This window comes from Kwoniella dejecticola, chromosome 5, assembly GCF_000512565.2.
Source record: "Kwoniella dejecticola CBS 10117 chromosome 5, complete sequence".
Lineage (NCBI taxonomy): Eukaryota > Fungi > Basidiomycota > Tremellomycetes > Tremellales > Cryptococcaceae > Kwoniella > Kwoniella dejecticola.
This window is the reverse complement of record NC_089305.1, coordinates 1,734,913-1,754,355: the sequence shown is the minus strand read 5'-3', so window position 1 is coordinate 1,754,355 and position 19,443 is coordinate 1,734,913. Positions and strand designations below refer to the sequence as shown.

Sequence of the window (19,443 nt, the reverse complement as noted above, 5' to 3'; positions counted from 1 at the left end):
AATCTATATCGTAGCTACATGCATGCGTGTCATACATTGTGCGATGGCGACGAAGAAGGCTTCCATCGATCTATTCCGCTGTATGCTCATAGCTTCCCTTTACCCTCCTGTTGACCGGGCTCCCCGAATAGTTCCTCGTATACTGGCCCGACCAGATCGACCAAGTCTCCAGTTACCATACTTCTCCCTCTCTTTTCGAATCCTCTCTTCGAGACTGTCCTGTTGAACGTCGAAGCTCCATACGCAGCTAGAAGAGGTATATTCTCTGCTATACCTTTATCTGTCGGGGGTGGGTGTCCGACATGCCTTTTCGATTGACGCAACGCGATCTCAATTAGCACTCATCTGGAAATTCATTCGACTGCGGCTGAAGTGTATGAGAGGTAGAGTGTGAGAGATGGGAATATACTCACTTATACGTTCCCCTCACCCACTCACTACCCCAAGCCATCAACACCCCCGTACTTCCACTGAGTATATCTCCTTGACCCCCAACTCTTTTCAGACCACCTTCCGTATCGCTCTCTAAGATATCGCCTTGTCCACCTTGTTTCTCGTCCGATCCTTCCGGCCGAAGAGCGGGAGGTATCTTCAGGCCGTTCGATATGATATCCGTAGATCCCTTTTGGATGATGGTCACGTTTCCTAAAGCTGAGGCGAGTTTGGGACATAGTGTCTCAGGCGATGAGGACGCGTCGATTTGCTATTACAATCAAGACACACACCATGGAAATCAATATCGACATTAATTAATGCAAATGACGATGCCGTGGCCGTGGCAGTGGCTGGGGAAGAATGGTTGAAAATAGATCACTGACTAGCTTCTCGCATAATCGCTTGAACTCCATAACGTTCGGTGTCAAGATTATACGGGGCACACCAGGCCAATCCATCACTACTTGAGGTTCATTCTGTTCGTGTTCACGATAAGCAACGTCAATCAGCTCTTCATCGTAGCGCGAGTCTCTCATATGAGGGTGTGAGTAGGAAGTCGTATGCACCTGAACAAGCCATAACCCATCTGCATCAACGACGACGCCCATCTGATCGTTCTCCCTAGCCAGCTCAAATGCGACTTTGGCGCAATTCTGCATGTGCTCCGATCGCCCTAATCCCGGTCCGACAATTAAAACGTGCTGAAAACAGTTACCAGTCAGTCAGCCCGCTCACCACTTGTCAAGATGCAGTAATGTCATGGTATGGGTATGGTAAAGTCTGGCGGAACACTTACTAGCCTGGCTAATATACCTTTGAGTTCCGTTTTGATGTCTTCCATCGATTTCGATTCGTCCAATATACCATGTACGATCAGGTCGGGAGAGCTACAACCAATTTCATTTGCAATTACACTATCATCAGTCATTGCAGACGGAAGCCACGACAATATATATACCCACTATGTCTTGATGACTGCTCCGGCTCCAGGCTCGCATATGACATGAGCCAGATCAGCTCCGAATCGCATGGCTCCCATCGAAGAGAAGTAAGGTGCGCCAGAATAACTAAAGTGCGGGTTATATCAGTAAGTTACAATCAAGCATCGAGTCAGATTGCAAGGAGATGTGCGATAAGACTGACTCTCCGGATCCACCAAGAACACCAATTCGGCCTATGAAACGATTTAAATCAGCTTACATCCGAATCAATAGACGCGGGCCAAAGACAGACAGATATATCACTTACCAGCTTGACCTTTGTGCAGCTTCGGCGAGAGAGGCGGTATCATGCTTCTCACCAAGGAGAGTAAGTGAGCGTGTTGCTTCGACGCCATATTGACTATTATAGGAGAAGTTGGCGCTCAATCGTTCACTGCTTTTAGCTAGAAATTAGAGGATAGAATGTATAAATTTGATATAAACTTCTGGCCGGATCTTATCTAGCATGAGATGAAATGATTCCAGCGAACATCAACCTGACAGTTTTCGTGTGCTCTTAACGTATGACGTCGTCTAGTGTGATGGGGCACCATGAATCCCAAATTGTTAGAATTGTCTTGTAATCATGCCTATCTTTCTCTTGATGAGATTACCTTCAATTCGTAATCCGGAGTATCGGGCTATTTTCCATGTGCCTTTATCTAGGTTATGTTATTTTGTTGCCGAATCCAGTCTATCTGGTTGCACACATCCGTCGTAAGCGCGGCCCACCTACTGTACAGTTTATCATGCTATCACGTTTCCATCCACGTTACCACTCTATTCTCAGAGGAATTGGCTATCTACTGAACACTGCTCATTCTCAATCTTATCCGATACAAGTGACAATCCTTGACTGTTCAATACCTCTCTATGAAAGGACAAGCAAAGCAACATGTTCGCAGCTAGACGAGTGCGGTATTCCCGAATACAGACCCACAATTTTCCAATCATATCATCCCCGGCACTTGTCAACCTCGGCACCGCCTCTTGTTCCGCTTCCACGACCTTGAACACATCATCAATCGCATCGCCGACGGCTTCATCTTCCAAGCGACCATATGCATCCCATCGCCACGGTCATAAATTAGTAGATATCAAAGGGAAAGGCCGAGCCATCGATGAGGACATTCCAAACACACTGACTAGATCCACCCAAAGTTTTCCGCCCAATCAAAATGGTTCGAGCTTCCACAAATCAAGTAGCCTGTATGGTCCTCCCCAACGACGGCATTTCCATGCTACCGCACGCCGAGATGCTATACCGCTCTTACCGGCCTCCATAGCTATCTTGAAGGTATGTCACGAATTCTTCCCCATTATCCGCTTCCAATAGGACTATCTGCTGATGGTCCGACGCGGTTAAACAGGGAACATCAATATTGACGGCTGCTACGGCATTCTCGCGGATCCTTATCTCCTTCTTTCCCATCGGGACTATCGCAGCCTTCAAGATGGCTCGAGCCGGCAAATGGCTAGAACGGGACGTCGTCGAGCCTGAAGTCAGCGAAGAATCCAAGGAATTCTGGAAGATGTGGTGTGAAGATGAAAAGTATATCGGCCTTACCAAAGAAGACGCCGAGACCTTCTACGAGCAAGATACAGATTACAATGATGCTGGAGCTATGGAGAACAACAAAGGTCAAGTCGCCTATCCCGTCCCCTTCCCGCATTCAAGGTTCAGGAGGGGCGCTTCGGATAAAGATGGATTATCGCCCAAGGAATGCCGGAAGTTCTCCAAGGATAAGAGACATGCGATCCACTGGATACGGAAGGGCCATTTCTTCATTCCGCCTTTACCCCCAGCCGCTAAAGTCTCATGGGAAGAGTTGAACCCCGTCCAGCAGAATGAAGTGTTTTCGCTTAGGAGATACTGGTTAGGCCTGAGAGTATTTAAGGCTTGGTACAGACGTTCGAGGTGGATAATGATGATTGTTTTTGGTCTACCGTTTCTGGTGTTAACATCAGTCTATCTGGCGGGATTAGAAAGAGTGCCCCTCACTGGAAGGTGGAGGTTGATTCTCTTGACGCCGGAAGAGGAGGATACAATCTCGAATAGCCTAGCAGGACCGAATTGGTATAAATCAGTTATCAATCTCTTGACTACGCCAGAAGCACCCGCGCCGCCGATTATACCCCCGAACGACTGGAGATGGAACTGGGTCCAAAGCACGTTGACGAAATTGGAAAATGCCGTGTTGATCGATTGCCCGCATATACCGGACCAAGCGAAATCAATCATCATAGCGAATTCGAGTTCAACGCCTATCATACCTCCTCCACCGGCCTATCACCCCATCAGTCCCCGACCGAGGGTTTCGTCGAGGCTACATAGTGTCTTACCTGGTGGAGAACCGCATTCGGGACAAGAGCATTTGGAATTGGGTCCGCCGTATAACTTGATGCTGATGGAGAAGAGCGAAGAGAACGCCTTTTCATATGGCTTCGGTGGAAAACGCGCGGGTGGAATTGTCGTCTTCACAGGGCTGTTAGATATGTTACTTCGTCAAAAACCTAATTCAACCGAAGTAGCAGGATCACAAGACACACGACAACCGGCACAGTCAAGAGGTTTTTTCAGTTCTATATTCGGCTCACCGTCGACACCTGCTCGACGGACGCCTACGCAACAACAACCGACAGAAGAACAGACATTGCAGCTCGCTTGTGTCTTGGCGCACGAGATGGGCCATCTGTTACTCAGCCATCATCTAGAGACGCTTTCTCAACAACAAGTCCTCTGGCCTAGTGTTTTAGGATTGACCATGGATCTGGTCAGAGCTTTCATCTGGCCTTTTACGTGAGTGCGGTCAATCCCCGTCATTTCATGTTTCTTTTTCAAGTGAGAAAGTGATAAAGAAGCTGACTCTAAATATTTTCGTGTGTTTGATTTATGGTTGTAGTTGGTTCCTCGGCCCGACTGTCAACGACGCACTGGCCAATATGGGAAGGACGAGTACGGAGGAGCTAGCCGATAAATACGGTCAGATCGGATTCCAGTATATCCACGAGTACGAAGCGGATCTAGCTGGTTTGAGGTGAGTGCCTACTCTCTCAGATTTCCAGACTCATCCCCTGTCGACCTGTCGATCATTATGACACTTTCGCTGACAATTGTATTATTTTTTATTTTATTTTTTTTGGGGGGTGATGCAGGATCCTCGCTTTGGCAGGATACGACCCCAACCAAGCCTTATCGTACTTCTCGACCTCCGTAGCTGACTTGCACGAGATCCAATCTATGGACAAGATCAAGAAAGACAATTCGTGGACTGGCTCAATGTTCAAGCTGTGGACGAGGGCGACGCATCCTACGCCCGATCAAAGGCGGGAAGCTATACGTGAAGAGCTAGATCGTTGGGCTAGGGAAGCCGAGAAGAAACGATTGGAAGAAGGCGAGCATGCTTCGGCTTCGGCTTCGAATGTCAAAGCAAAGTAGGGCCTGAGCCGAAGCAAGCCTGAATCTGATGCGATGTGAAAGTATACGATTATCAAGAAGGATTGACCGATCATTCGCCTTGGTACCCTGAAGCAAGACTTGCAGACTCGATCAGAGTGCACGAAGATCTCGACTACCCCACCGAAGCGAGGGTTCCGGATGAGATTAGGTGAGGTGAGGTGAGAGTGACTCGCTATATACGATACCGGCAGAAGTAGAAAACAACTAGATTCTGATCGACCCTTTTACCTCTTCGACTACATGTACATGTAACATAGTGTCCTCTCAACATGTTGTAACGTAAAGTGACCGTATCCAAATGAAAATACAAGGTCAATTGTGAAATAGTGACATAGCAATATAGTAATTTGCATACCAATATGCAATGTGCAAACCAAATTCACCCATCCCATCCCACAAACTCGTCCAGGACCAGAAACAGGCGATCAATCAGCACAAGGACCACATTGATGCATGAATGAGTTATTGTCCCAGTTTCCATCATCTCCACCCCTCATCTCTCTTTGACAGATAACAGTAACAGTGACAGTCACTAGTGTATTATGATTATCAAGTAGTAATGTAAGATCGTTGTCCATGACGAGAATCTAAAGTGACATAACCTACAATACTCGTAATGTAGATTGAAATCGCAATCGATGAAATGTGAAATGTGAAAGCGTGAGAACGTGACAGACGTAAGTACAAACACACATCTGAAGAAATGTCCAGAATGATTTTTGTTAATGTTGAGATATGCACTCATACGACCCTGCTCGCCTCTCTATCTTATCCTATCCAACCCAGAATCTAGCCAAGGCGCCAGCTAGATCCTTGACGCTCTTCTCAGACTTGACCTTACTCTTCACTCCCTTTTCCTTCTCCTTCTCCTTCTTTTTGGCATCTCCCCTAAATTCATCCTCGGGAGATCTCGACCCTTTCGTACTTCCACTAATGCCATTCACATTATTATGCGATTGAGTCGCTCTCAATTTGTTCTCACCGCTAGAATCGGTACTGAGCTTGGTCGAACTTGAAGTCCCCTCTGAACCGCCTCTTTCCGGCTGTTGTTGATGTTGTTGTTGTCTAGCTAAATTCATCGTTGAGCTCCCAGAAGCCCTGAGGCTTGACATATTCTGCTTCGAGCTTGACGATGTGAATGGCAGACCGTGCACGCTTGATGCTCTGGACCCAGTACCGGTATTTGCACCGCTAGCACCTGTGCCGCCTTCCCATGAAATCGACCTTGAGCTCCCCGATGGCGTCATACCACTTCGAAGAGCCGAAGGCGGTAATTGAGCAGAGGAGCCATTCATACTTCTACCCCTCAACCCGGGTCCCTCGGAGCCAGATGACGTCCCAGTCATATTCGGTCTGATCGAAACCTTGCTCCCGTTCCTCTCGCGCGAATCGGCTAGTTGGTCGGCGGGGGGAGATTGGGCGTAAGCCGATTCATCCCAGAACACAGTCTGAGATCGAGCCATCGATTTACGTTGGGCTCTACCCGTGTTCGGTGCAGATCCAGCTTGAGACCTCTGATTTTCTGGTGTGCGTGGTCGGGTGATTCCGGCCGCAGTCAGCGAATCGCCCATAGAAGCCGGTCGAGGTCGAGAAGTATCGCTTGCTCTCCTGGCGTACGTGCTGGACGGGGAAGAAGGGAAAGAAGGAGGAGCAAAGTCGCTTCTACGGGGACTGGAGCTAGAATCGCGTCGACTTTTACCGGCAGCAGGCATGACGGGCATCGGTAACGGAGAATATTGGCTGAAATTCATACTGCCAGAAGTCGGGAAGGGCGAATAGGATGGATAAGGCATCCCGTTCATGTATGGTTCCGGTTGTTGGAACAGCCTCTCAGGGAGTCGAGTATCCCTCATCATGAGCTTCTGAAAGGCCAACAGGGTGTAATAGGCGTCATTACCAGCATTCCCGAGGGGAGCAAACGGGATGATGGGGATCTGAAGGGTCTGGAGGAGAGCCCCGAGAGAGTTGAGGGGGACGTTGCGATCTGGTAGCCCCGTTATACCTTGCTTTTGGGCACGCCGCAGAAGGTTCAGCTCCAAAGCTAGAACGTCGAGGTGGAGAATGTTGGAAGGTAAGGTAGAGCTGGCTGGAAGAGGAAGAGGAGGTGCGTCTCCAAGAGTCAGGAGAATCAGAGTATTGGCGTTACTATCCGCTTCCTGGGATGCGAGAGCTCCCACATTTGCGCTGATCTATGTCAGCTGGATCTGTAGCAGGATGCACTGTCAGGCTCACTCGAGGATCTTCTCCACATCCTTCTGGGCGACGAATCGACTATTGCCAAAGGCATAATTACGAGGGAAATTCGGTGGATTGACATTGGCCCGCTTCGCGATCGTCAGCTTGGTGACGACGAAATCAGCCGGATGACTCACCTTGTCAACCCATTCCTCAACTATATAATGCGATTTCCTGTAATTTTCGTCCGGTATCGGAGGCCATACATTCTGCATGTCGATACTGTCAGTACTTCTTTAGAGAAGAGAAGGACCGATCGACTCACAACTGCTCTCAGATTGGCACATCTCAACGTAGCCACTCCGATCTCCAGCACCAACCCCTTGCCATTCTGTCCATTTTTGGATCCTTGCGTCCTTCCTACACCAGGGAGCAGCCCGTGAGGTGCACCGCCCTTCTCCCACCAGGTCGTCTTTACACATGCAAAAGTATATCCCACTCCGTTGTCCCTTACTCCCACACCTCCCACTTCCCGCTCACCACTACTTCCTCCAGCGTAGAACAGCTGTTCTGCTACCTCGACTTCGCCAGCCTTCACTCGGGTCCGCAGGTACGACAACTCGGCAGCAGGTAGGGTTTGAGCGAGCTTGCGATACTGTGTGAGATCTCTGACGGTGATAAGGCGACGAAGGGACAGATTTCGGGTCGGAACAGGTTCAAGAGGAAGTGTAGTAGGTGGGTCTTTGGGTAATGATTCTCCGAACCTGCATGGCTGTCATTTTAGCGTAAACGCGCAGTGATGCCAGTCGAGAAGCTCACCTTGTCCGTATCATTTTTGCGAACAGCGCAATCTGCTCTCTCCTAACTGCTATGTGCGGTTTGCCTGTACTACTGTCCACCACCACTATACGTCGCTACCGATTAGTGTCGCTCAGGATTGAGAAATGACATGACTAACCCATAACTTCCCAGCCGAACCCCAGGAAGTCATTGAACGTAGTGAAGTACCCTCCCCATGATTTATCCCACCAATCGGTATTAGATGACTCGAACAAACCTCTGTTCCGGGTTTCAAACACCTATCAGCTCGGATTCACTGACAACACCTGAGGAAGACTTACAGATAAGCAGCATATATCGAATGCAGATCGACATCGAAATCTATTGCGTTCCCATACTTGGTAGCATCTGCCATGATTGTTGCGTGATGATGACGGGCGTACTAGCGGATGAGGAGCTGAGAGGAGTATCGAGTGCAGAAGGTTGTATTGCAGGAATATATGTTTTTGAGGTTGATCGAATAGATCGCTTCGGTCAGATGGTTTTCAGAGTCGAAAAGGAAGGACAAAGGATATTAGGGATGTTTGTCCGTCGACAGTTTTCAAAGACCCGAATAGTTCGACGAAAGATCGAACAAAGAAGTAAAATTCCAGAAAGTCGATAGCAAGGCTGTGTGGTATTTTTGGCAGTCTGACGCTCTGATGAGAGACCAATGGGTTGCAGGACGAGGAGCCGATCGACCGAAACACGTGAAAGGTTGTCGATGAACCAAACGGAGGACGTTGATGCAGAAATGAAATGAATGAACGAGGATCAGGGTGTGATTTGCTGACTATCTCCACCGACCTACGTCGTTTTGTTTTGTTTTGTTTTGTTTCGAACACCTTTTCGGTTGAAGTTGCAAGAAGACAGTGATGGCTGATGGTCGTAGCGTGTGAAAGTGGAACCAGCGTCGTGGGTCTTTCGTTCGTTGTTCTGTCTGTCGAGTTGAAATCTCAAAGGGGCTTTTCACGGATTAAGAATGATTTATAACAAAGTCAATCGGGTGGGTTTCAAGTATGACAAGGTGAGACAATAAATGTAAATGCAAATGCAGAGTGAGGACGATGACCGAAAGAGATGAAGCGAAGGGAAGAATAGCGATAGTCAAAGATGATCAAACTAAGAATACAAATCAAGTCAGGTTCAGCAAATTGTCCATGAAAGGAGAATCCAACAGAATAGAATAGAACAGGATCAGTGAGTGAGTGAGTGATCAAGGGTATCAATCACGCACGGTCCTATTTAGCGGGTCGTTCAGCTATGTATCACACGGAAAAGATCACAATCGCAGTCGCATGGATGGTGGGATCTGCCGCTCAACAGTCGATCATCGATGGGAAGAAAATAAAAGTTATTCGCGTGGCTTGGCACGATGATGCAAGCTGGATAGGATGCGGATATAGAAGAAATGTGATGATCGAGAAAAGGTCAGGTCAGATGAGGTGTCTTCCCGCAATTATGCATACGTACGTACGCGTACGGAAGACAAGACCACATACATCCTGCTCAACGAAGCAAAAGACTTTTCTGACTAGTCACAAAGCGATGAATTGAAGAGCTCACGAGGGCTAAAAGGTATTTCGGATGCTTTGTTTGAAGGAACGTGTAATTACATTGTTACATTGTTACATCTCCATCATTTGTGTGTTTCAGTTCAATAGTCCAAACTCCTCTCCGAAGTGGGTAACGTAATAAAAATGAAAAAGCCGCACCTGAAACACAGCCCCGCGGAAATGGGTACTGTAACCGATATCTCCGTTCCTGGCTTACCTACTATCGAATGCTGAATCGCAAGTCCTGTCACCCTGTAACTTACTATCATATAGTCAGCACGTCGTTGTGATCAATCTGGCATCAGTCCACCCTTTCTACCAGCAGCAGAGACAAGAAAGGATGGACCGAGAGGTTTCGGTTCATGCACCACGCAAAGGATCTCCTCCTTGTTCAGGCAACTTGACTTGCTGATTGAGTCATTGTGTTACTTTAATACTCCACCAGAAACTTTGATGTTCGCAGAGCCGAAAATGGTTGGATTTTCACAATAGCAGATTGACATTAGATGCACCACATCCGTAAAACGATAGCAAGTTGCAAAGAAAGACCACCGAGGCGCTCAAAGGCAGCATTTCTGCGCATCCTCTAAAACCCCTCGCATTATCAGACACCGCGATAACAGACTTTAGACCTCCTCAATCTCGGGTCACTGCAATTTGTAAAAGCGGTCCGATTCAGCTAAGATGAAGCATTTCAGGTCCTCCGCAATCTCCGCACTGGCAACGCTTGTAATGGCAAGCAACCCTGTATCATCTGCCTCTCTCGACTTGATCAGCAGTAATACCCCCAACGACAGTCGTGTGATGACGATCGATGTCAAACCCACCGTTGAAGCAAGTTCCACATCACGTAAACGACCAAACGCATCTTTGAGTTTCAGCAAGACACACACAATCCTCCCAATCGCTCAAAACATGGCGCTGGCCACTACGGAAGTATCTCCCTCTATTCCGAAGTCGGAAACAGAAGGCACCTGCTCTTGCACTTCGTCGTGTCTGGTCAGCACTAGCAGATCTCTAGCGTTCCAGCCGCCCTCGTCAGCCGACTCAAACAAGTTATCTGATAGCAATACTATGGCCTCATTATCAGAGAATTTGAATACAATGATTTCCTCTACCGTATCAACTTTCACTTCCCCAGAACAAGATCAACCGAATTTGAGATCTCCTACCGAGGTAGCAACTACCAGTAGCTCAATTCCCGAGCCAGGGTCAGAGTCAGAGCCAGAGCCAATACAAAGTACTGACAAAGCCCAAACACCAGGTGAGAATTATGTCGAAATCCCTACGAGCGAATCTGGGGATGGCTCGCGAAGCGCAATTGCTCAAACAGTTCCGGATACCAATTCGACGTTATCGTACACTTCGACTTCGGAAGGCGTTAACACCGCTGGATTGACAACCGACGCGATTCAGGCTATCCCTTCCGCTGACAGTAGCTCAATAACAACAGGTGAAATACAAACCACGGGAAACAGCCCATCATTGGATGGCATCATCACCGAAATCGTCTCGACCTACATCACGACTTCTGCAACATCCGCCGAACCTGTTCTCCCAGAGCAGACCTCCCAGACCGAGATCGCACAGGTACCCACCTCCGCCCCACCCGAGTCAGCTATAATCGCCTTCGAGTCATCTTCTCCAACATCGTCCTCGCCTCTGACACCAACAGGAACAGTGACAAGGAATCACTTCGTGACTGTGACCACGACTGCTCCTCAAACCGCCATTACTCAGTCAAACGACTCGGACCAAGATGCCGGTGCTGGAGGATACACTTCAGCTTTCACAGTAGTCGACGGTAATACGCTGTACCAAGTCGTCGGAGGAAATAGTGCAAAAAGCTGTAAAGCTACATCTGTAGGTGGGAATGGATCTCGAAATCAGGAGGGGAATGCGCAAGAGCCATTTCAATATGGTCAATGGTTAAGGGCTGTTCCTGCAGCACGGGCATCTTGATAGGTTTAGAAGCTGAAGCGAAAGGGAAGTATGTGTCCTCGGCACCGATGGGCGATCATAATAGACCTCCCGTGTGTGCTCATAGTAGAGAAGGTAGTCCAGATTTGTCATAGTAAATGTAATGTTCTATACTAACGGTATGATGAATACAGTGCAAGGTTGTATGCAGCATCACCTTTTGTTTACTTTCAGGGTTACCGATTCAACGCGTCGTATCTATGTGTTATTTCCCGGCGGGAACCGTCAACGTGGGGCACGAGGACCTGACAACTTGCACTTCCCCCTGCACTTATACATATTTCGCAGTCCTCCTAACCTCTTTTCATCAGCGTTCACATGAATATGAGCAATCATCACGATGACTCATTACAGGTAAATCAACTCTGAACAGCTCAAGTATACACGATTCGAGTTCGAGACGATGGAGGACGACATCACTCCGCCCGCACTCACCACACCCCTAACCGCATCCGCTACATCTCCCATCCTGCTCGACACCCTCGTTCTCCTGGTCTTACGGATCGTCTACTTCTTCCTATCTCGCCGATTCCTCCTAGCAGCCGTCAATCCCCGCTTACGAAACATCTCTCAACCCGAACAACTCTTGCCATCTACCACGACACACAATAATGCTCGGAGGGAAAATACAGTTGAATCTGATTTGGATCTGGATACGGAGGATGAAGCGTTACTCGGAGGTATCACACCGACGTCGTCGTATCCCGGATCACCAATACGGAAAGACTCGTCTCTCCCTGGCGGAGGCAAAGATTATGTCCCCAGAGCAGAATCGTATCTCGGCCCGTACGCTTCTTCCCCCGGCTCCTCAACACCAAACCCACCTTCGAATCTCCCCTCTATGCCCCGCGAAGATAATATAGAGTTGCAGCAATTAGGACAAAAGCTGAAAGAGGCCGGCTCGGGAGTATCGAAGAAGGTGCTTCAGCTCAGTCATGGAGCATCGAGACATAGTCAATCCCAGGGTACGAAAGCGACGAAGAAAGCTACGAGGGGGCTACATCGGTTCTCGAGAGTGTTGTTTGGGATCTGCTTTGCGGAGGGATGTAATCTCCTGACGTTGGTAGTCTTCCATGCGGTCGGCATACTTCACTCAAGGTGAGTCAGCTATATCTGGACACGATGTTCAAATTGGATAGATGACTGATGATGTGAGCGCAGATCGCGGAGAGTCAATTTCTCGGTATCTCTTCATGTCATCCTGGGTATAGTTTTATTGGTCGTACCGCTGGTACAATGTTTGCTTCTTACATACAGATCAAGAGGTAAGTAAGCCATCGCTTCGCAGTCTTTGACAGTCTTGAACAGGCGCTGAGACCAGGGTGCAGAATCATCCTCCGCCTCGACAACTCCCTCGAAATCAACTTCGATATCATTCACTTCCCGATTCCTGATCTCCCTAATCCCATTCACCTTGTACATATTCCTCTTCACCCGTATACCGCCCTACATCACCGCCATACCTATCACACCTGCTCCAGCGCCTCCTACGCCCGTTCTTGACGTCGATGATCCCTCGTCTACCGCATCAACAATCGACGAAGCTATCGTTCAATGGTCCACATCCGGTCCTGAGGGATGGGAAGAGGGCGGATGGCTCGCACCAAGCTTAGGTAGAGTCGTTGTCTTAGGCGTATTGGTTCTGGGCAGTTTATCGGGTTTTGGAGCTGTCAGGACGGCGTGGAACTTCTTTGAACATACTATCGGTGCCGGAAGGTAAGTTATACTAACTCCGTTCCGTTTACTTTATGATTTCATCAGGTCAAGCTAAAATGTTTATGCTTTGGTGTGAATAGTCGATCCCTCACGGACAACGATATTCTCCAAGCTGAAAGATCGCTGTACCGTGTGAGACACGATTTGGTAAACAAGAAAGAGGAGATAACGCGAGTTGATGCGGCTAGCGGGACTAGTACGCCCGCCAGAGGTGGATGGATGGGAAGGATGTTCGGAAGCCAGAATCAAGGTATGCTGAGTCAAAATGGATTCTGAATTACAGATCGGGGGTCACAGCTGAGTCGTTGGCATATTTAGAGGCGATCTCACTTCAAGCGGAGCTGAGTGGGCTGAAGACTATGGAGCATCAAGTGTCCAAGTCTTTGAAAGCTATGAAGCTGAGGAAGGTAAGCTGCAATCCCTGATAAGTACAGATGGAACCTCAGCTGACCCCGCTCACGTAGAAACACCAAGATTTCGGGCAGACATTCCGGGGTCAGCTGTACAACCTTTTTGGCTATGTCTTCGCTATCTACTGTGCCGCTCGTCTGCTCATGGTGAGTATTTGCCTTTTTGTCGATAATACATTTCAGCGAAGAAGGTGCTTGACTCGTATGACGCAATTCAGTGTCTTCCATCTTTATTTTTCGCTCCTCTCACCCGATCTCAAGCGTCGGGCGACACACCTCAAGAAGGCAAAGGAAATACCAACGGTGATTGGATATCGTTCTTACTGGCTTTAGCCATCTCGAAACTCCCAGCTGGATCGATCGATATAGACGTCCCATCGTGGTCCAGGTCCATCTCGATCATCTTGACGGGAGTATTGATCATGTCCAGTTTGGCTCAGGTTATGAGGAGTTTGAACAAAGTCTTGAGGTTGACAAGTAAGACTGTCGGAGCGGGATTTTTGCTTTTGAGTCTTGGTCAACTCTTCGTCAGTCGTCATTTCCCTGCCTCATCATCTTCCCCGTGCATTGAAGTTGAGGTGGAGATAAAGATAGACATTCCATACTGATAACGAAGCTTTTCATATACAGGCAACATACGTAATCTCCCTTCTTGTTCAATTACGAACCTCCCTCCCACCTGCACCTCTCGAGTCATCGGCGTCGACCTCAAGCGGTGGTTCTATCGATTACGCAGCACATTTAGACACTTCTCAAACGGACCATTCGCTCTTATCGACTCTACCTGATTTCCGCGTCTTCGGTAGACTGTTCGACGTCACTTTCTTATTCGCGGCGCTGGGAACGGCCGTGTTTAGGTATGTCGCTATGAAAGTCAACGGGGCGGACGACGTCGGAGAGGTGTACAGGCTTTAACAAGTGAGGCTACGATGTATACAGTATCATACAATTACAGATCAGGCATTATATGGATGGGTTTCTTGGGCTTATTATAGATATCATGCATTACAGTACACATACACATACAACAATCTTACTCTAGATCAATACGATAACGGTATAACAGTGCGAGGTATATTGCTTTTCATCATTTACCCGACGACGACGATGGATTATTCCAAATGTTTGCCAACTCCTTGACCACCTCATCTGCTACTTGCACTTGGTGATCATCAGTCCCAGGTGAACTATTATTCGAGACGATGTTATTGCTGAGGTGTTCCACTTCATCCTCAACTTCCGAGACACTAGCTTCAGTCTCTGCATCTGTCCCCCAATCGCTCGGTCCGTCATCGACCGTGCTCTGCTCAGGCATCTGACTTGAAGATATCGTAAAAGGGGAAACTTCGTTGGAAGGCGAAGTAGACAAGAATCGATCACCATTCTGGAAAACTTGGTGATGATTCGTTGTCGCCTTTCTAGGAGTTTCAAATCCGTCACCTGCTATCGTACGTTCATCACCGTTCACAGGTGACGTCAAAGTAGAAGTATGAATTGGTCGAGGAGATTTTGATTTTCGTCGATCCGAATCGATTATATGCAAATGCGATGATCTAGCTAATTTCTTTGTGGGGCCATTTGGTTTATTCAAGGACGAGCTCAACGATCCTCGCGGTCTCGGGCTGGTCAGACCTGAAGAGGAGGTATATAAGGGGGAAGAGGAGGACGTATTGAGTGGGACCTGGCCTGGGAGATGGTCGGTGGCTGACACAGATCGGAAATTGGTCAAGACTCCAGGAGGTAGTTTTCTTTGTCTCGGTGTACCTGATCGCTTGATCGAATTGCTTTTCCCCAATGAACGAGCATGCGACTTGGCAGAGACAGGCGTAGGTGTAGGTGAAGTAGGTGAATCTACTTGAGGGATCAGAGCGTCGTTCAAGTCTGAAAGGCTTTTAGGTCTACCTTGACCTATCACTGCGGGTGGTCGTCCTGCTCCCATATCGATACGGAGTCCAGTCAAAGGGCCAGAAAAGCTTTTGCTACCATATATGCTTCTACGGCGTTTCGCTTCGGCAAGTAAGGGTTTGAGAACAGCATCAATCGTCGAACTCCGACTGATGACCCCGAGGATGATGATGATAAACATGACGAATAGCTGAGCGAGGCCTCGACGACGCTCATAACCGAGCTGAAAAAGCGACGATCAGCTCACTCCGAGGTCTTGGGTCTAGCTGACATACCTCGTCGGTCAAGCCACGCAGTTGCGTTTGAAAAGTCTTCCTTTCTTCCTCAAATGCTGATCTCTGCAGTTCGAGTTGGGAGATGACTTTACCGAGCCGATCTTCCTGTCTCATCCGCTTTTGGCGAGTCAGTCCAACATGCCCTGATTTGACAGAACAGACGAGACGAGACGAGACCTACCTCCTGCTCCCACTTGCCTCGATCATCCTCCTTCCATTCGTCCCATCCCTTCTCCACCCTGGTCAACATTAACCGCATGACTTTCGCTTGTTCCTCGATATACCGCGCCACGAGAGTCGAGTTCCCCTCGAGATCGTTGAGACGCCGGATGATGAAGGCGTAGATGGACTCGGATGAGTCAGTACGCGGTGGCGAGCTTCTTGAGTATGTGGATGAGGATGATGTCGAAGCGGAGACCGAGGGAGAAGATGGAGCAGCAGTGTCGGTGGTCATCGTATTCATATTCTGGGCGGTCTTCGGGGGATCTGAAGTGCCGTTTCCGTTGTCCGAATTGACATTCGGCGTCTGCGACGAGTCTGTAGTCAAAGCCGTATCAACGGATGAGCTAGTAGCCGTAGTGCTGCTCGACTTCGCATCCGAGGATCTGGTGTTCGCTGTTTCCGCCAATTTGGACAAGATAGCGGTCTCCGTCAGGATATCAGGGACAACTCGACCTGCTTGTTCATGCAATAGCTTTTCCAGCGCATCAAGTTCTTTTTCCCTTTCTTGCTGTCTATCCTTCTCTTCATTTGCTTGCTTCTCCTTTTCCGCTCTGTCCTTGGCTCTCCGCTCTTCGGCCTCTTTCTCCTTGGCTTCGTTCCTGCCCTTCGAGGCAGCACTGATCCGCTTCTGCTCCCATTTAAACGCTTCCATTTGGTTCATACCGTACACTTTCAGTTGCGAGACCGGGCAGTAGTATTCGGTACCGTAGTAAGAGGGGAAATCAAGTCGGACGAACCGGTGAAACGAAGTTGGTTGCGACAGTGTGAAAGTCTATGACACGTTTGTCAGACTGAGCCAGACTTAGTGCCATTACAACGGACATACCTGAACGCCTCGAACGTTCTTCCCGACGAACGAGCCAACTTCTTCCCATTTTACACTTCGTCCAGTCACGTCGTCCGCAGGATCATCTTCAAAGTCTTCGTCGTCCTCCCCACCCACGCTGACCCTCACTTCTCTCACAACCCCGCTGAAAAACTCCCATATAGCGATTTCCACAGCTTCGATCCTGATCTCGTCACATAGTTCAATCACCGCCCAATGCTCCTTCGCCTTACATGGCGTTAGCATGTATCTATCTCTCGACTTGTGTAGTAATGAGGAGGCGTGCTGGGTTTGAGGGGATGATGAATGAATACGCGCTGAACAATCCGGAGAAGCGTAATTGTATCGATTGTGATGCGGGGCTGGTGGAGGGGATGCCGAAGGTCGTTGCACGGACGCTGAGTTCGATGTCGGGATATCGGATTTTCCTTTGGTTTGAGCGGACGATTGACCGGGTGATACGGTCACATTTGAGGAGTCATTTGCATGTGACTGATTGACAGCTGTTTCGGTGGGGATCGGAGCGTTGTTCCCTGAGCTGATTTCAGATTGTTCGGATACTGAAGAGCTGGAAGCAGCTTCTGCTTCATCCTGAGTGTCTTGTTCCTCCTCTTCAGCCTGCTTGATCTTCTTCCAGTCCTCGAAACTGATAAACGGTTCTGGCGACTCGGTAGGCTGGGCTATGGATGCCGTGGAGCTGTACGCCAACTCTTCAGGCGGTTCCTTGGTAGCGGGTGCCGCGTCGAGATCGCTACCGTCCAGCAGGCTACAAGTGTATTCCGAGACTCGGAAGCTAGACCACATATCGAAAGGTGACGAATTGGCAATTGCAGATGACGGCCGGCCCCGGTTCAAGGTGTCTGTGGATGAGGCATTTGAGCTGAGATTCTGCGTCGATTGACCGTCTGCCGTACGTGATGAATCGGTTAAGTCATTATGACCCCGTACCACGCTCAACAGGGCACATAGTAGCAAGAGACCGAGCGGATGCCTCAGTGTCATCCTGCCTGGCCAGACATGAGCAGCAGACCGAGAATGATGGATTAGTCAATTGCGAAATTGAGAAAGGAGAAAGGAGAAGTTGAAGTGATCGTCATGTCCGACCTCGGCATGGTCCGAAATGGCCGGGTTCCTATTCACCATTTGATCCCGTTCCTCATTCAACCAAACAATCTCGTCCCTCGCATCACTCGAGCTACATCTTCTGACTGTTCTTCCGCCTTTGTCTTCTCTCCCTTTTTCTCATTCTTTCATGACCAGCTCGATCAAGGTGCCTCCTGTACGATAGATCCACGTACATCAAGGCGTATATTCGAGCAGAAAATGACGCTATCGCTCCCCGCTTTTTTACAAGGAGCTCCTCGATTTAATTGGTCTCCATCAACCGGGTCAAATCCTGGAGAAGGGGACTTTGGCGATCGTGAGGCAAGTGCAATATGCTTGTAGTCATCCGCAAGGTATGGCTATACAGCGATATTGTCGGGTATCCACACAGGAATTACGTCACCGACAACATCAAGTTCGCATCACTTACATCTTTCTGGCATATTGTATGTATGTACTATCTTGCTAACTTTCTTAGCCATGTCCTCGTCATGCAAATCCGATTCAACACTTACTAGCGCCGTTGAAGTTCAAGCCATTTCCATATCAAACTTGATGGCTCCTCACCACATCACTGTTGACTCGCGGCGGTCTATTTCTCGGTAAAACACTGAGGTCGATCAAAGATTGGATTCCTTCCCCTCACCGCGGTGATATGCGCAGAGACCGGGTAGAGAAGGACCCTCGAACCCGCTGTACAGCTTCGACCTCTTCTGGAAGCTTTTCGTAGCTTATCTTATGTAAGCACGACAAACATGCGCAAGGGTTTTCTGGTGTCTGATGGTGGCGTTTGATCAGATAATTGACCCTTTTTAGAGTTTGTGTTTGACACATTCATGATGTCAGTGCTTGCTTTTTCCAGCCCATTTTTTACACAGCAGCACGAGAATTGGTCCACGATCCACTTCTAAAATCTGGAATGATGAGTCCGATCAGCAGGAAAACAGGGTGTAAAACAGGGTGTACAGCTTAAAGCTCCCTGCATTCATAGGTCATCAAGATGGAAGAACGTGCTGTTACCCTTCCCGTCTCCCCTCGGGCAGGGTACGACTGCTTCTAGACTAGAATTCGAGGTGCTTTGGGCCAGATGGAAGAACGGGAGAACAACGGAATCATCGCAGAGAAGCCCGCTGATCTACATGATATTGACGAGGATGAGATTGAAGGCCCAAACGATATTTGAGAACATCATCCTTCTCATGATATTGTCAACTGTGAATATTCATATTCTGTTCTATTCTGTCTTTTTATCGTCTTTAGTCGATTGAAACGCTCCAGCAGATCGACAAGGTGTGACATAGTCTCGAAAGATCGTTCTCGCCACCCGCATAATCCCCTACACACACTACGCTCGTCGGCAGCGTACGCTTTGGCGTGTTGTAAGAAGATTTTGGTGCTCATTTCGAGGTTGGCGGTGTAAAAACGTCACCATGGCACCTAGTATACCTTTCTTCGACCGGTAAGCATTTGCAGCGCTTTCATCTTTTATCTGATCCCCATAAATGGGATACGCACATCGCTTTTCGTTCTGTCTTGATTTCATGGTTTCATGGTGTCTTCGCCACAAACCCTCTTTTTCG

General features: G+C 48.6%; 6 protein-coding genes across 6 annotated transcripts; 3 read left to right on the top strand and 3 right to left on the bottom strand.

Annotated features, from left to right (window-relative positions):
* Nucleotides 1–86: 86 nt before the first annotated feature.
* On the bottom strand, nucleotides 87–1,771 carry I303_104748 (ATP-dependent (S)-NAD(P)H-hydrate dehydratase; the record flags this gene model as incomplete). The annotated part of the gene is made up of 8 exons (XM_018407578.1): nucleotides 87–306; nucleotides 414–703; nucleotides 819–911; nucleotides 1,002–1,136; nucleotides 1,232–1,322; nucleotides 1,398–1,502; nucleotides 1,579–1,609; nucleotides 1,684–1,771. 8 exons carry the CDS (start codon nucleotides 1,769–1,771, stop codon nucleotides 87–89), a joined length of 1,053 nt encoding a protein of 350 aa, XP_018262789.1.
* Nucleotides 1,772–2,310: 539 nt separating this feature from the next.
* On the top strand, nucleotides 2,311–4,854 carry I303_104747 (uncharacterized protein; the record flags this gene model as incomplete). Its single annotated transcript, XM_018407579.1, has 4 exons — nucleotides 2,311–2,712; nucleotides 2,786–4,215; nucleotides 4,319–4,453; nucleotides 4,572–4,854. 4 exons carry the CDS (start codon nucleotides 2,311–2,313, stop codon nucleotides 4,852–4,854), a joined length of 2,250 nt encoding a protein of 749 aa, XP_018262790.1.
* A 794-nt stretch (nucleotides 4,855–5,648) lies between these two features.
* I303_104746 (uncharacterized protein) lies at nucleotides 5,649–8,245 on the bottom strand (the record flags this gene model as incomplete). The annotated part of the gene is made up of 7 exons (XM_018407580.1): nucleotides 5,649–7,059; nucleotides 7,108–7,199; nucleotides 7,248–7,319; nucleotides 7,376–7,814; nucleotides 7,870–7,954; nucleotides 8,009–8,109; nucleotides 8,172–8,245. The coding sequence occupies 7 exons, from the start codon at nucleotides 8,243–8,245 to the stop codon at nucleotides 5,649–5,651; spliced, it is 2,274 nt and encodes a 757-aa protein (XP_018262791.1).
* Nucleotides 8,246–10,109: 1,864 nt separating this feature from the next.
* On the top strand, nucleotides 10,110–11,387 carry I303_104745 (uncharacterized protein; the record flags this gene model as incomplete). The annotated part of the gene is made up of 1 exon (XM_018407581.1): nucleotides 10,110–11,387. One exon carries the CDS (start codon nucleotides 10,110–10,112, stop codon nucleotides 11,385–11,387), a length of 1,278 nt encoding a protein of 425 aa, XP_018262792.1.
* A 421-nt stretch (nucleotides 11,388–11,808) lies between these two features.
* Nucleotides 11,809–14,446, top strand: I303_104744 (uncharacterized protein; the record flags this gene model as incomplete). The annotated part of the gene is made up of 8 exons (XM_018407582.1): nucleotides 11,809–12,503; nucleotides 12,567–12,670; nucleotides 12,734–13,121; nucleotides 13,202–13,371; nucleotides 13,440–13,528; nucleotides 13,586–13,678; nucleotides 13,750–14,058; nucleotides 14,162–14,446. The coding sequence occupies 8 exons, from the start codon at nucleotides 11,809–11,811 to the stop codon at nucleotides 14,444–14,446; spliced, it is 2,133 nt and encodes a 710-aa protein (XP_018262793.1).
* A 172-nt stretch (nucleotides 14,447–14,618) lies between these two features.
* I303_104743 (uncharacterized protein) lies at nucleotides 14,619–17,761 on the bottom strand (the record flags this gene model as incomplete). The annotated part of the gene is made up of 4 exons (XM_018407583.1): nucleotides 14,619–15,659; nucleotides 15,712–15,828; nucleotides 15,893–16,705; nucleotides 16,760–17,761. The coding sequence occupies 4 exons, from the start codon at nucleotides 17,759–17,761 to the stop codon at nucleotides 14,619–14,621; spliced, it is 2,973 nt and encodes a 990-aa protein (XP_018262794.1).
* Nucleotides 17,762–19,443: the final 1,682 nt, after the last annotated feature.